This window comes from Malus domestica, chromosome 05 (assembly GCF_042453785.1).
Source record: "Malus domestica chromosome 05, GDT2T_hap1".
NCBI classification, from domain to species: Eukaryota; Viridiplantae; Streptophyta; class Magnoliopsida; order Rosales; family Rosaceae; genus Malus; species Malus domestica.
In genome coordinates this window covers 37,014,326-37,029,788 of record NC_091665.1, presented here as the reverse complement: position 1 = coordinate 37,029,788, position 15,463 = coordinate 37,014,326, and the positions used below count along the sequence as shown (strand labels likewise).

General features: G+C 38.4%; 2 protein-coding genes and 2 long non-coding RNA genes across 4 annotated transcripts; 3 read left to right on the top strand and 1 right to left on the bottom strand.

Annotated features, from left to right (window-relative positions):
• Positions 1–49: 49 nt before the first annotated feature.
• LOC139195972 (uncharacterized) lies at positions 50–1,257 on the top strand. Its single transcript, XR_011581059.1, has 2 exons — positions 50–217; positions 861–1,257. It is a non-coding gene; the product is annotated as an uncharacterized lncRNA (long non-coding RNA).
• A 2,729-nt stretch (positions 1,258–3,986) lies between these two features.
• LOC103435294 (uncharacterized) lies at positions 3,987–5,312 on the top strand. The gene has a single exon (XM_008373675.4). It carries the CDS (start codon positions 4,161–4,163, stop codon positions 5,121–5,123), a length of 963 nt encoding a protein of 320 aa, XP_008371897.2. The 5' UTR covers positions 3,987–4,160; the 3' UTR covers positions 5,124–5,312.
• A 1,225-nt stretch (positions 5,313–6,537) lies between these two features.
• On the bottom strand, positions 6,538–9,209 carry LOC103435295 (peroxisomal 2,4-dienoyl-CoA reductase [(3E)-enoyl-CoA-producing]-like). The gene is made up of 5 exons (XM_008373676.4): positions 8,742–9,209; positions 7,688–7,847; positions 7,411–7,580; positions 7,084–7,306; positions 6,538–6,961 (listed from the first exon to the last, which is right to left on the bottom strand). The coding sequence occupies exons 1-5, from the start codon at positions 8,925–8,927 to the stop codon at positions 6,807–6,809; spliced, it is 894 nt and encodes a 297-aa protein (XP_008371898.2). The 5' UTR covers positions 8,928–9,209; the 3' UTR covers positions 6,538–6,806.
• A 3,809-nt stretch (positions 9,210–13,018) lies between these two features.
• On the top strand, positions 13,019–13,962 carry LOC139195969 (uncharacterized). The gene is made up of 2 exons (XR_011581057.1): positions 13,019–13,532; positions 13,695–13,962. It is a non-coding gene; the product is annotated as an uncharacterized lncRNA (long non-coding RNA).
• Positions 13,963–15,463: the final 1,501 nt, after the last annotated feature.

The window sequence follows — 15,463 nt, the reverse complement described above, 5'->3', positions numbered from 1 at the left end:
CGGATCCTAGGACTCATGTCAACCAAGAATGTCAATGCTTTGAAGCCGACGACAAGGATCATGAAAGACTTTGATGACTTGTTCAATCACCCAAAGAGGTCCTTTGTGCTGAAAATCATAGTACTGATCCATATGATTTTTACGTGTCTTATGGTTGAGTTTTATGACTCCGAACATTTCGAGGGTTACAGACCCTGGGCTGAACTTACCATCTTCGGTACGTATACTCTTTTATGTTTGTGATATATAGTGATCAATTATAATTTTTTTTTTCTTTTTTTATGTACTTTCATCCATCGTTCTTACATTTATTTACATGTCAAATTTTCATCAAGAAAACTTGAAAATAGAAAATAACATTAACTGCATAGAATGAGGTGTGTGTAAGATCTCTATTAGTGACAAATGGAGTTATTTTAGCCACTGATATGTTTTTCCCTCATTAACCACCAATAGGCTTTCTTATCCATCTCATTATGTAAGTACAACTGAGGCTAGCTAACATGGTTACCGTAATGCTACACTTATCATATTTTCATGCAAATATGATATGAAAAATACGGTAAGAGTAACATTCTAAGATGGTTATTATCATGTCTTTATTGCAGGGATCATGCTTAAATTTTTTTTAATTTTTCAATTATTATTACATTAACCAAATTGTATTTCACCAAAGGCAACTGTCAGTGGCTAGCTACTCTAAAAAAAAATATTTTACACTCGTTCTTCATAAAACATAAAAAAAATACGCATAAAAAGGACATGATAATACATGTATTGAAGTGTCGATAACATCTGATTACAGTTGAAAGAAGATCCAGTTGATTAAAAACACTTACTTTGAGCTTCTGACTTTGCAGTGATTTTGGTGTACCTCTGGGATGAACTCGATGAAGAAAAACGCTTCATTTCAACAATACCAGTCCAAGCCTTGGAAGATGATACTGCTACAAAAATATTGCACACAGAGACACAGGACGTCTTGTCAAAGCCTAGCACTTGGAAGAAACCCATAATAATACGTTCTATTCTTGTTACCTTGAGCATCCATATCGTTTGTTACTTGTGTGCAACATAGAATTAAAGGAAAATCCTCAGATACTGCAAGGAGCGTCTCATCAGCCCTTATAAACACTACTTTCTTTTCTCGCAAAGTTGATAAACATTTTTAAGGAATAATTAATTTGGATTTAAACTTGGATGTAAGGGTGGTATTCAAATTTCCAGAGTTAATGGTTTTATTACTTATCTTAGCAGTTTGTTAATTATTTAGATTTTTTAGCATCATCTAAAGAAATATATTTGCAGAAATACCTTCAATTTGCAAATTGTTTAACCATTCATATGTATTAAACAAAGAGAGAGTTCATGTGAAGCTTGATTTTCTGTTTTCTCATTAAACATTTCACCTAAAAAGAGAAAAAAGTAGTGAGGAGGCATAGAGCACAGCTTTAATGAAGGATACTTCATGAAAAGGTAATGTTAGAGAGACTTAATTTTGAAAATTAAAGGACATGGAAGTTGATGATTGGTTTATTACTTAAATGGTGATAAACGTGTTTATTTCTATTGGTGACATTCATGTAGTCTGCAAATTTAGTCTTCTTAGCGTTATCCCTCTATAGAAATGTCAGGGGCAACTCTGAGGGGGAACTGCAAAAAATACAAGCAATGTCCATCACCATACACTTCTTACATAGATTTACAGTAGTAGGGAGAATGTCGACATGCCTTCCAGAGCACAAATTTTAACTTGTTCGGAATAGTAGCACGCGGTACTTAACATGTCAATTGCAAGAGGGAAATGAAGAGACAACCAAATTTGACATGAACCGTAGATGTAATTTTGTCAACGGTCTGTAAACATGATAGGGTTCTCAATCTGGTAATAAAGTGCATTTCAGAAAAAAAAAGAAACCCAAGGCTCTTGCGCGCCATTGTATCAGACCCTTTATCCAAAGGATCTCTATTTTTGGTTAAAAATAGGAACTAGTTATAAGGCATACTTCACGTCGAATTTTAACGATTTGAATCATCTATTTTGTATTATTTTGTAAATTTCGATTTATTGATCATCGTTGCAAAAATTCAATTTAATCCGAAACCATTTGCCTATTTAATTATCACAATGAAATTTCATTGTTCATTATAGAACAAGTATTCGTCATTTTCTTTGAACTCAATTAGATATCTCAAATATTTCCGTTTTGACCAATATTTTGCAAGGATGATCTATTGTGGACCAACTTGTAAAATAAACAGTTTGAAACATTAAAATTCGAAGTGGTGTAGACCCCACAACTAATCTCTATTTAAAATAAAAATAAAAATCTCTTCTCTTAAAAACCAAAGATAAAATAAAGACTTAAACCAGCTCGCTACCTTCAACTACGGCGGCGCAGCGAGTGCTTTTACCCTTGTAGCTTTCATAGTGTCGGCCACGTTGGTTGTTATGGTGCTGTGTGCATGTTTTATAAAGCGTGTCGATGATTTCTTCATGGTGGACACCCCTTACCCGGAGGAGGCCGTAGATCAGGACTCGGAAGACTAAGAGCAAGTCCACCCCTAAAAACTTTGTGCCAGCGTCCAGCCCATTTATCCACTTCAATGAACAGTAATAGACTCTAATGAACAGTAATAGACCAATGCATCTCCACCCCTAACAAAAAATAGCCTAGTCAATTTTATTAAAATATTATTAATTTTTATTATAAAATAATAAAAATAATTATTTTTTATTATAAAATAATTATTATAAAGCTGGGCAGGGGTTTTGTTTCTTACATAAAAAAGGAACAGACTTGGACTGGAAAGAAAAAAGGGGGATCTTTCGCCGGGGGGGGGGGGTTGAACCTGCAAGTTTCGCGAGCGTGCTGGAGGGCGGCGGCGCTGTCGGCCCGTGCGAAGGCGTTGAAGAAGATCACGGGACGGGAAGCGGGAAGCGGGCGGAAGCCGCTCGCAGCGGTGAAGTAGCTGCCGTCGATGGACAAGAGGGGGGTTCTGAAAGTGAGGTCGAGCGGGCGCGGAGACGGCGGGGAGGAGGACTCCACGGCGTCGAGATGGAGCTCAGTTGACGACATCGAGATGGAGCTCAGTGGGGGTGGGGAAGTTGGTCTTCGCCTTGCCTCCGTGGCTCCTTGCCCTCCGACACCACGCTAGCGTCAGCTAGCGTCACTTGAGCCGGTCCCAAGGTCTGTTGATTTTAGGCCGGCCTGTGGACTGGCTTGGGCTAGGTGCCAGTTGATTCCACGGGCTGGAGTGGATTGGCTGAGTCTCAGCCTATTTTTCCCACTGGGTGCCGGCCTATCCCACCCCCGGTGGACTTGCTCTAAGGGTGATCTTTGCTCTGGTTTTTGGCATTCAAGTGTGTTTAACGTGCCTATGTCAATGATGATTAAACGATTTTTCAAATTGAATAATATCTTGCATATATCATCTTTCCATGAACGTAAAGAAAATGACCGGTGTCAATAACATTGATTGAGTTCTTAAAAAATATGTGGTTAACGTGCCTACGTCCATGATGATTAAACGATTTTTCAAATTGAATAATATCTTGCATATAGCCTTATATCATCTTTCCATGAACGTAAAACAAATTAGATCTGAATTGAACAAGATAATTGGGTTATAACTACATTGATTGAGTTCTTAAAAAACGCGTGGTTGGGCTCGAATCTATAACCCTCTAATTTACAGAATATTTAGAACTTAGTACAAAGATATTGAACACACAACGTTAATCAATTTGCTTAACGCAAATATAAGAATACTAAAACTAGGACATGAGATTGATAGTCGATTTTTTTTTTTTTTCACAAACAATAGAGTTAGTCGGTTAAATTATTAGTTGTTAGGGAGAGTGAGACCGATAAGGATCAAACTCACACTAAAGTTCTGGACATTAAGGTTCGGAACGGATCTAATTTCGTATGCATCACCGACATGCCACATAAGCTTATTACTTTGCACGTATCCACATCAACATTTAGATAAAATAATGACCGCTTTTCCCCCACCATCTTCTTCTTCCTCCTTCCTGCCTTCTTCCCCAATCTCTAGACCTCCAATCTCTCTCTCTCTCTCTAAAACTCAACACCCCATCAATCAAAAACCCAACTTTTCTTTTCTTTTCATCCAAACAGACCTTCCAAATCCAAATGGATCTGGCCCCAGAGGAACTCCAATTTCTCACCATCCCTGACATCCTCAGAGAATCCACCTCCATCCCCAAACAGTCGCCCAAAACCTTCTACCTCATAACCCTAACCCTAATCTTCCCTCTCTCCTTCGCCATCCTCGCCCACTCCCTCTTCACCCACCCTCTCCTCAACCAGCTCCAAGGCCCTTCCACCGACCCCGCCCAGCTCCACCAAGAATGGACCCTCCTCCTCCTCTTCCAATTCTGCTACCTCATCTTCCTCTTCGCCTTCTCCCTCCTCTCCACCGCCGCCGTCGTCTTCACCGCCGCCTCCCTCTACACCTCCAAGCCCGTCTCTTTCTCCAACACCCTCTCTGCAATCCCAAAAGTCTTCAAGCGCCTCTTCATCACTTTCCTCTGGGTCTCCCTCCTCATGTTCTGCTACAATCTCGTCTTCGTCGGCTTCCTCGTCCTCCTCATCCTCGCCATCGATACCCAGAATTCATTTCTGCTCCTCTTCTCCGGCATCGTCATCTTCCTCCTCTTCTTGGTCGTCCACGTCTACATCACCGCGCTCTGGCACTTGGCCAGCGTGGTCTCCGTGCTCGAGCCCATCTACGGGTTCGCCGCCATGAAGAAGAGCTATGAGCTGCTCAAGGGGAAGGTTGGGATGGCCTTCGTGCTCGTTTTCGGGTACTTGACCATCTGCGGGGTTATCAGTGCGGTTTTCGGGTCGGTGGTGGTGCACGGCGGGGAGGATTACGGGGTTTTTGTGAGGATTGTGGTTGGTGGGTTTTTGGTGTGTGTCCTGGTGATTGTGAATTTGGTTGGATTGCTATTGCAGAGTGTGTTTTACTACGTCTGCAAAAGCTACCATCACCAGGGGATTGACAAGGGCGCTCTGCACGATCATCTGGGTGGGTATCTCGGAGAGTATGTGCCTCTCAAGAGCAACGTTCAGATGGAAAACTTGGATGTCTGATGGGAAAGGAACAAGATTGCTTGAATTGAATGTGTAAGTTTCTCTGTACTAAATGCTTGTAAAGAAAAAACAAAAGACAGATAAGAAAATAGACTTTTGTGGAATTGAGTTTAGTCTTTGTTGGTTACCTATACATGCTTGTTAATTTTGTTGTACTTAATAAACATTTGAGCTAGTTGTCGAGTCTAATTGCTTTAGTTTGCCGGGAATTATACCTACCGCGTTGTGATGAATGCCGGAAAACTTTTCTTATGTAATTGCACATTGTTATATGTCAACAGATTAATTCTAAACTTCGATATCCAAATTCGATTGCTAACATTCATTAGTAAAGTCAACTGTTAGAGCCAATGAAGTTTGCTTTATCTTGTGATGTTACTTATCTTGTATTTGGTCCTTTGCCATGTTCTAGGGGTGAGGTTGTGTTTACCTGATTGGAAAATCTTCAGGTTGTTTAGAAAAATATAAATATGAACCGCAGTCAAAGACTTTAATATCATCTTAACAGAAGGAGCCAGTTCTCTGAGTAGTTTGCAGTCCGGTTGGATCGTATGCCAGGTAGCATTGTTTATTAGTTGAAGTTTAGTCCAATATTCAAAAGATCTGTATCTCTGTTTATTGTACGGACATAGACAGCTAAAATTAAGTCTATATCTATTGCCACTTGACTATACAGTAGTGTTATTGGTTCGGTTGGACCGCTAAATTGATAAATGGCGAGACTTGTAAGTTATATATAGGACCAGAACACATTGGCTATTGCGATCTCTTATGGAGGTTCGATATATCAAAACTCCAGGTCTGTAGAGTTAGAGGTTTTGGTCTGATATGTTTATAATCACCAAGTAAAGTAAGCTTGTAGACCTTTACGGGTAGGTTTATTTCCATAATTTAAGCTTCTAGATGGAAGAAACTTATTGAGTGCAAGTGATTATGAATGGCTTATGTTTTCTGTTTACGAAAACTAGTGTTTTACCAAAAGGGAGTCGTGGGCTCCGAGGTGGAGTATTCTTTAGGTAACGCATGTCTCCTGGGGATAATTCATCATTGTCAACATTTCCTTAAACCATCTGGTGGATCTTGATTCCATTTGATTCTTTTTCAAATAGTTTCCATAATTCGAGATCTCTACTTTTCGGTTTGGTTTGCTTTATGATGAAGCCTTAGAGGTTAGCTATAATCGGTTAGTTAGGATAGGTCTAGGTTCAATTCCACAAATGTAAGCAAAAAACAGACCAACAGATCGAGGAGTGCGTGCAAGATCATTTATATGTCGAAATCTTTGTGGATACAACATTTGCAACTTATGCTTCTTGCTTATCAAGATTTGAGTTCCATAAGAACGCGGGAATGTAGAACTTTTTAATCTTTGTTTTACGAAATTGTGCTTAGGGTTATCTTAACCTACATTAAATTTGAAGAATTTGTTGGCAAATCATATAAATTTTCCGATTACAAAGAGATATCAGCATATCAATAATCCAGCCTCCCCAATAAATATTATTACATGATCAAGTTTGTTCTTCTCTTCAATCTCTACTGTTTGACTGGCACCTGCTTATAACTAATGTTACATTTATAAGTTGTGGCCATGAATCTTTCCAAGTTCTCCACAGGGAATTCACTTTGGCAATGAAATTATTCTGATGTTTATCGAAAACATGGCTCGCGAAATGGGACTGTTTAAAGCTTGCTCTTAGCAACACCAACTGGTTTGTCTCTAGACCTTCGCTCCACAGCTCGGGAAAGTTGCTTCACTGCCTCCTTCGGAAAATACGCCGGTTTGGTCAGCCACTCTCCCCCGTCTACAACCAACGTTGTTCCGTTGATGTATTTTCCTTCAAGCACCAAACAAATTAATAACATCATGTCTCCACACAAGTGAGAAATCCGAAAGAACCCCAGCATCGACTGATTATTTTCGAAACAGATAATTCAACGAAGGAGATGAATTTCGAACCTGCATCGGATGAAAGATATAGAGCGGCCATAGCAATATCCCATTTCTTCCCCAGTTTGGATACAAGAATCTGCTCTTTGGGTTTGCTCAGCATCTCCTGAGGTAAAAGTTTACTGAAACCGGCAGTGTCTTCGATAGGTCCTGGTGCGATACCATTCACTCTAATATCGTAGTCTGTGCCCCACTCCAACGCCAAGCTTCTCGTAATGCTGTCGACGGCTGCCTGGTAACATAGAGGAACCCGAATCAATCAGGACGGTCACAGACTGATCAAAAGTACACACACGGGAGCGAAGATATAGCAAAGTTTTCGGTTACTTGACAAACCTTTGCTGCAGACACATGAATCTGATACCAAGTAGCTGTGTAGTGCAACGTCGCGCTTATGTTTATTATCGATCCACCAGCAGCCGAGTTCTTCCCTGATGCCCCTTTCTTAAGATACTTGAGCGCTTCGTGACACATTGTGAAGGTGCCAACGGCGTCTATGTCTATAACTGCAGGAACCAATTCACGGAATAAGAATCCGTTTTAACAGTCTTAAGAGCTTTTCAACAGGAGTAAAACTAACTAGCTATGTTTTTTATGCTCGTAGAGATTCAACCTGTTCGAAACCCGTTCGGGGATAGATCCTCGGACGGGACAAGGAAATTTCCGGCTGCAGCATTCACAAGGATGTCAAGCCTACCAAAATGCTTCAGTGTCGATTCCAAAACTCGAGCTGCATCGTCTCTTTTTCGCACGTCGCCCTCAAATCCGATAGCCTGCAAGCAACAAATACAACAATCCCAATATCTCAGCAAACACTTGAGCAATTTGCACATTGGAATCAATATAATGTAAGGAATGTTAAATTTATCACTGCAGATAATCAGTAAAAGCAAATAGTTAGAAGCTAAACATAAGCATTCGGCATTTTTTGTTGAATAAAGTCAAAAGTCCGACATCGGCCATCTTAAAAAATAAAACACAACTTATATCAAAATGTTTCACCTATAATTGAATCGACGCCCTCTGCATAAAAACCCCACATCTATTTATTGCATGAGTGATTAAGTGGGGATACAATGTCGATGCTATTAGTGGTAGATCACGGCCCACCTCTCTAAAACTTTAACGTGGTACCAGTGCGTGTTTTCAAATCTGGGTCCAAATCAATGGGGTTCACTTACAAACATGATTGATGTAGCTCCACGTCTGCCCAACTCAAAGTGGTCCGACGTGGGGGAGCAGGTTGAATAGAGCAAAAAATCTCACATAGTCATCTTACAAAATAAATCACGTTATCTTACAATATAAATCACAACTTACATCAAATGGTTTCACTTCTAATTGCATCGATGTGATCAGTGATGGACTGCAGCCCGTCTCAAATTTAACAGAATAACTACTCTGACTAGAGAATTTGAGGAATATACATGTTTTTTGCACTCACAGTTACATATTTGATCAGAAAACACAGCAAACAGCTGAAATAAATTTTAAATTTTCTCAGCAACCAAACAGAAAACAAGCATCACAGAACAAAGACCATAAAACAAAATCAACAGCAAAGAAAACAACACAAACACAAGATACTGATAGATACCCAGATATACGACAATTGGAGCAAATTACAGTAAAAAAATGGGTGTTAAATTAAAGAGTGAGAAAATTACAGAAATGCCTTGAGAACGAAGGGCTTCGACGGCAGAGTCAATGACATGCTTACGACGGCCCATGACGGCAACCGAAGCTCCATGTTTGCCCAGCTGAACCGAAATCTCGTACCCGATTCCTGATGCTCCTCCGGTCAGCAAGGCCACCTTTCCCTTCAGTAACTCCGCCTTGAATGGCGACTCCATTGCTTTCTCCCTCTGCTGATCCAAGTTTCTAACTTTTTCTGGTTTGGAGTTTAACGAACAACGCCTGGAGGTCGTTGTTTCGGCAAATCAGACGTGCGAAATTACCTCAGCAGCCTTTTAGCGTAACTCGACTCTTCAACGGGCTGATTCGGGTCGGACCATTACCTTATATCGGGTCCAGATGAATGGACCTCCTATTTGTAGCCCAACTTTAATTTTTTCATAAGAGAGAGAAGGGGATATCAAATCTTTGGCCAATTATATTGTACACCTTTAACATTTCACGTTCTAAATTTAAATCTCTTCGCGTTATATCTTGAGATTTTAAAATCGTATCATTTCGGCTTTTCATCTATTCTTTCAAAAGTAAGATTTTTCATTGACTCTTTGTCACTCATGTTTTTAACACAATATTTTATAATGTTGGCACAAGAATTAAACGTTAAACTGTAAGGTGACAGATAGTACAGAAAGAGTCACACTTTAAGATAGTATCATTAACGTTTCTCCTAAAACTAAAATATATCATTGGGTGTCAGACGTTATTGTTAAAAAAATTGTTATCAACACTTGAAAATATCAGCATGCGCTCCCTCGTGCGTGCGGGAAATATTATGATACAGCCCGAACTTCACTTGTATTATTGGAAAAGACAATGTATGCATGGCTCACTTGTGAATATTCACATAATCTGCTTATTAATAAAAAGAGGAGATGGGAAAGAATCAAACTCCACGTGTCAACGAAAACCTATGCCACATTACATTTTGATTAGGGTTAGCATAGGACAAAATTAGTTTGATTTACCTAAATTAAACCTAGGCACCAGTTTGTTTTTGTTTAAAAATCGTGATCTAGTTTGTAAGAGCAATTCTATATTGTTGGTATCCATTAAATTTTCCCTAATCTTGTATTTTTAATTTTTTTGCTCCTTGTGCGTGATTTTCTTCCGATCATGTTAGTTTTGCATTCATATTTGATATGATATTTGTAAGAATATGAGGACAAAGTTTTATGTCGGTAATGGACAAATTCATAAAAAAGCTCATAAAAAGTTGAAGTTCTATCATAAAATTACTTGATAATAAGAGAATAACTCAACATCTTATAATCTCTTATATTGTTTGATCCATCACCGATTTAGAACTTTACCCTCGTATTTTCACAATGTTATGTTAGAATTGAGCACTGTCGTGCAGTAGGTTACTGATATTAGGCACAAGCACCATGTTTGCTTTTCATCCAAATTGTAATGCTTATTCTATTATTTTCGTGTCAATTATATTAGTGGAAATTGTAGAAATGATATCTCAACTTTAACCTAATGCCCCTTCAACTAAAAATTCATAACCATTGATCCCTTAACTCAATAAAACGTGCAGCTATTGTCCTTTTCGTCAGCTCCATTTAAACTTCCCCCAAAATGAGTTACGTGTCACGCACATGAAGCTGAATAAAGGGGCAAATATGGAAAACCAAATGAGAAAAATTATAGCAATGGTCCACCAACTTTAACCCAATTGAAGAAATTGTCTCTCAACTCTAACTCAATTGGAGTAATAGTTCCTCAACTTTTACCTGATTGTAGTAATGGTTCTTTCGACATAGCTCATTTTGACGGAATTCTAACATAGTTTATGAAAATGATCATAATTGCACGTTTTGATGAGTTAAGGGACCAATTATGATGAATTTTTAGTTGAAGAACTATTGCTCTAATTTTATTAAAGTTGAGAGACAATTACTACATTTTTCCTTATTATATTATATATAAAAAAAGGTTTATTTATAAAATGCAAGATGAATGGAACATTAATAAAGTCAAACCATCCAAATCATAAATAATATTTGTGAAAAAGTGCTTCAATCGGATTGTTGGATCGAATAAGGATTCTCTCCAGATCCTCTTTGTGAGGATCCTGTAGATCTTTTAATTGTATCTGTTTATCGTATATTATGTGATCAGAAATTATTGTAAATTCTTTTATTTAAAATTGAATATAAACAGTATCTGATAAAAATTGGTTCCATAATATATGATGAACGGACACAATTGAAGGATCTCCAAAATCATCACAAAGAAGATATGGAAAGGATACTCATTCTTTTAGATCTAAAAGTAATAATTAATTTAAAATATCTTATAGATCATTATTTTCACACGATAACTGAAGGTCACCCCTCCATTCTCTCAAACTCCAATCAGTCCAATGGCATATTCGAACATGGGTATATTGGTCAACCTCCAAAATAATGGCCAAAGACTATTAACCACCCACGGAACCATTACTATAAATCAAGTGGGAGAAAAAAAAATTGTATTTTTACATTAATTTATTTAATTATTTAAGAAAACCTAGTTCATTTTTTAGGGGAAAAAACGAAAAAGAAAACAAAATGATTCATAGAAACCCAGCTCTTTTTTTCTTTTTTTTTAAGAACTGGAAATATCAAATAACCAGGCCGAAGCCAAACATACAAAGAAGCCCACAGAAGGCAAGCTACAAAGAAAGCAACAAACATAAAGAAGAGGAGGAGGGTACAGAAGCATAAGACGCTACACCAAGTGCTAAGGTGTCGCCCCCTCCACTACCAGAACAACAAAATTAAGGAGGACAGGGTAACGCATCTTTTTTTAGAACATGGACCAGCGAAGATGGAGGGTGATTAACCCAAGTTATACCGCACATCTCCGTAATACTCCTCGACGCCAACCGATGCGCCGCCATATTGGCCGATCTTGGAATCCAAAACCAGCAGCAATCCTGAAAGGATTCCCCCAGTTGCGTAAAATTTTTGCTAGGATGGGGAAGGCCTTCAACTGCCAGATGAAGAAACATTTACCAAGTTAAAGATATTCTCCTTCGAGTCCAACTCAACAATAATCCTATCCAACCTCAACGAAATAACCAAATCACAGCCAAACATAATCGCAGTAGCTTCCGCTGCTGCAACATTCGGCGCTTTAATCTGCATTCTTCTTGCAGCCACAAAACTTCCCTCATTATTCCTAACCACCACTCCAGCATAGCCACTTTTAGAAGCCTCAACCCAACTCACATCGACATTCAACTTCGTAAAGAAGGGGCAAGGAGGGGACCAACGAGCCGAAGGGAGATAAAGGTCTGCTTCAAAGATATTTTCACCAAAAACGCTTTTAACTATTTTAAAAGCACTTTGAAATGAGCTCTAATATTAATGAAAAGAGTCATAGTTTGTATGAGGTGTGATTATATACAATATTTCATTGAACCATACATTCATACATATGTAAGTACGTCCATACGTATTTCTAAGCATTGATGAAAAGGATTTGTACAAATATGGTCCCCTTTCTTCCCATGGAATTGAGATACATATGGGAGAGGACCACAAAATTCATTGCTCAAAAACCAGCTCACGATAATTGACCATGAGTCCATGCACATGCTAGAACGTACAAGACTACAACAAAACGAAGGCAAGGCAGTTTTGGTATCTTAAGTTTTCTATTTTGGTACCATTTATTTATGGTAAATGTTTAGTAATGTTAGCGCAATAGAAGTTGTCAAATTAGAGCAAAAGTTGCATCAATACAAGGAAACATTAGCATAAGAAAAATGAAAATTCTGGGTCTAAAATCAATAAGTGAGAGGATATCTAAACAATTATACCTACAATTTCCAAAAAAAAAAAAACAATTATACCAACTTTCTTCAAGTGGCCAGGGAAATGCATAAGCTGATAAAACGGTGGCCATATGATATACACATAGCTAATCAATAATCAACTTATCAACACACACACACTTATAGTTATAAGATATCTACTTTTCATCTTTTATTCGGATGCCAGATATCTAGGCAGCTTTGGATGTGGTTAGCATGTCAATTTGGTACCTCTTTGCCTTTTTCAGACTCCCTGGCTATTTTTTGGGATGCCTACGTACGTAAGCCCTTTTCCTAACAGTTGCACAATCTCTGGAATTTTGCGGTCTTTCTACTATTTGGGCTATATGAAAAGCTCGAAATAAGTTTACTTTTTGAGGGTCGCCCAATCTATTTTTATCGTCTTTGCATGTCTATCAATTTTGGGATCGTTATGGTGGGAAGTTTATTCCTAGTTATTTTCAGGGTTTTGACGTTCGTATCATTTCTTTTCTAGGGATCCAACCTATCCCTCGCAAGGCACCAACTATTCTTCCTGTGCTTTGGTCTTTTCCTTGGTTTCCTTAGATTAAACATAATACAGATGGTTTGTCTAAAGAAATCTTGGTCTTCCTGTTTGTGGAGGAGTTTTTCAGGATTCCTATGGCCAGCTTCTTGGTGGTTTCTGCCAAGAGATTGGTCATCGCAACTCTTTTTGTGCAAAATTATCAGCAATTATTATTGGTGTAGAGTTTGCATATCAGTGGGGTTGACATTGTCTTTGGCTGGAAAGTGACTCTTATAGTGTTATTTCTGCTCTCCAATCGACTGATTTTGATCCTCCTTGGTCTCTTCATATGCAATGGTCTATTTGTTTAGACCGTATTCAAAAGATGACTTTCCATGTCTCTCACATATATTGCAAGGAAATGTAGTTGTGGACAATTTTGCTAACATGGCCTTATATTCTCCAACTTTGGTATGTCATGCTTTCCCTCCGATGGCGGTTTGTGCCGTTTTGTTTTCAAACTATGTTGACTTTCATGGCTTCCGTTTTTCAAATTAATGTGCATCTCGGCATACATGTTTGTCTCACTTTCTTGTTTTTTTTTCTCTTAACCTTGTGATGTTCCTTGTTCAGTTTTGCAAGTATAGACATTTAGGTTTCATGTCCCCCCCTCTTTTTCTTGTATCTTTGTTGTTTTTGTTTCTAAAAGGGTGAGGTTTATGTCCCCCCTCATTTTCATGTATTTTTTAATCCTTTTTTCTTGTATTAAGAGGAGTTTGGTTTATGTCCCCCTCATTTTCATGTATTTTTTTTTATCATTTTTTCTTGTATTATGAGGAGTTAGGTTTATATCCCTCCTGACTAAGTGTAAGCTTTTTTCGATATCAATAAAAAAAATTCATATCATCGAGATTTTCTAAAAAAAAATAATATATATTGTTGTGACATATGTTCTTATCAATATGTAATTGTGTAAATCCTAAGTAGAGATAGAATAGGAATTCTTTAGGATCTAGAAGGTCTTTCCTAATATACTTTGTATTACTTGGAGAGCAAATTTCGCTCCTCCTTATTATTATAAATAAAGGCACAAGGACTAGGGAATTAAGACACAATTTCCTCAAGTCTATTCTCCATATTTCTCTCTTCCCTTTGCTGCATCTCTCTATTAAATATAGGCCATAACACGTTATCAGCACATTCTTCACGCTGTGCTAAAGAGAATTTATTCGTATTCAATCAGGGGAGTATTGCGTTTCAATTATTTTAATTGATTCAATTTTGATTTTATCGAATTCATATACTTTTATTAATTCAATTTATTTTTCTTCTTATGTTGAACATACGTGATTCAAGCTTGAAGATGAAAGCTGAAATTGAAGAAAGAACTCCTATAAACCTGTTCACAATATTCATCACGCAATCCATGTTCTTCTAAAACAACGGTTTTTATCTCAATATTTTTTTAGCCTTGATTGCATGAACCTTCACCATAATGCATGACCAAACTTTACGATTTACGAATTCTAGATTCTACATAAATTGTTTATGCATTATATCTATAATTTTGCTATTATGTGAATTGAATATATGTGAATAAGGAAGAAAAGGAAAGAAAAAACAAAAAAGATGTTCAAACCCTAGAACTCATAATGGACTTAGATGCCCTAGTCTACTTTAGCATGGGCCTAATCTGTGGGAGCCCAGTGCTTGAGCACCAAGCTCGCGCTAGCCTGTGTCAAAACCATGGCTTGCAGCCCACAACTGCACCAAGCCCAGTTGAGCCGCATAGCTTCTGGCCTCAGCAAGAACGATGTCGTTTACGACGTCTTCTTCCTCTAACCCTCTACACCTCAACGGAATCGAGGACTGCGTCCGCAGCCGCAGTCATCACTAAATCTTGGTGATTGCAAGGAAATGGTGATGCCAGAAGTTGTCCACCACCGTTGATCTCGACGACGAAGATAGATTTTCCCGGTCGAAACACTTCACCGAATTTTTTTTTAGACACCCATTGCGATTCATGGAGCCTCTTAAGCCGTCTCATTTTTTTAGATTCCACAGCAACAGCTTCGACTTCTGTGATCTATGCTCACTGCCGTCCCCTATGACGTCGTCGGCCTTCATTGTTTCCTGACGAAATCCCTCACCCATCGTAGATGGGCTCGGATCTCACACCCCAACGACCTTGGGCCTGTATTGCTCTCAGCCCACACCTAACTTGGAGCCGTATTTTGGGCCTACAAATCAACAGCCTTTGCTACTTGAGTCTAGAAACTAAGGGCCCCAATTTTGGGCTTAGGACCTCATGGCCCGTTTTGGTTTTTAGACCTACATCAAGTAGCCAGCCTAGCAGCCTATTCTAGGCTTTGGGCTTATTCTTTTATTTTTTTGGGCTTTCA

Excerpts from the sequence above, each read along its gene's own strand:
- LOC103435295 (XM_008373676.4), bottom strand. The coding sequence starts at position 8,927 with ATGGAGTCGCCATTCAAGGCGGAGTTACTGAAGGGAAAGGTGGCCTTG. Across the intron at positions 7,848-8,741 it reads TTCGTTCTCAAGGCATTTCT|GCTATCGGATTTGAGGGCGA; the intron begins GTAATTTTCTCA and ends TGTTGCTTGCAG. Across the intron at positions 6,962-7,083 it reads ATATCTTTCATCCGATGCAG|GAAAATACATCAACGGAACA; the intron begins GTTCGAAATTCA and ends TGGTGCTTGAAG.
- LOC103435294 (XM_008373675.4), top strand. The coding sequence starts at position 4,161 with ATGGATCTGGCCCCAGAGGAACTCCAATTTCTCACCATCCCTGACATC.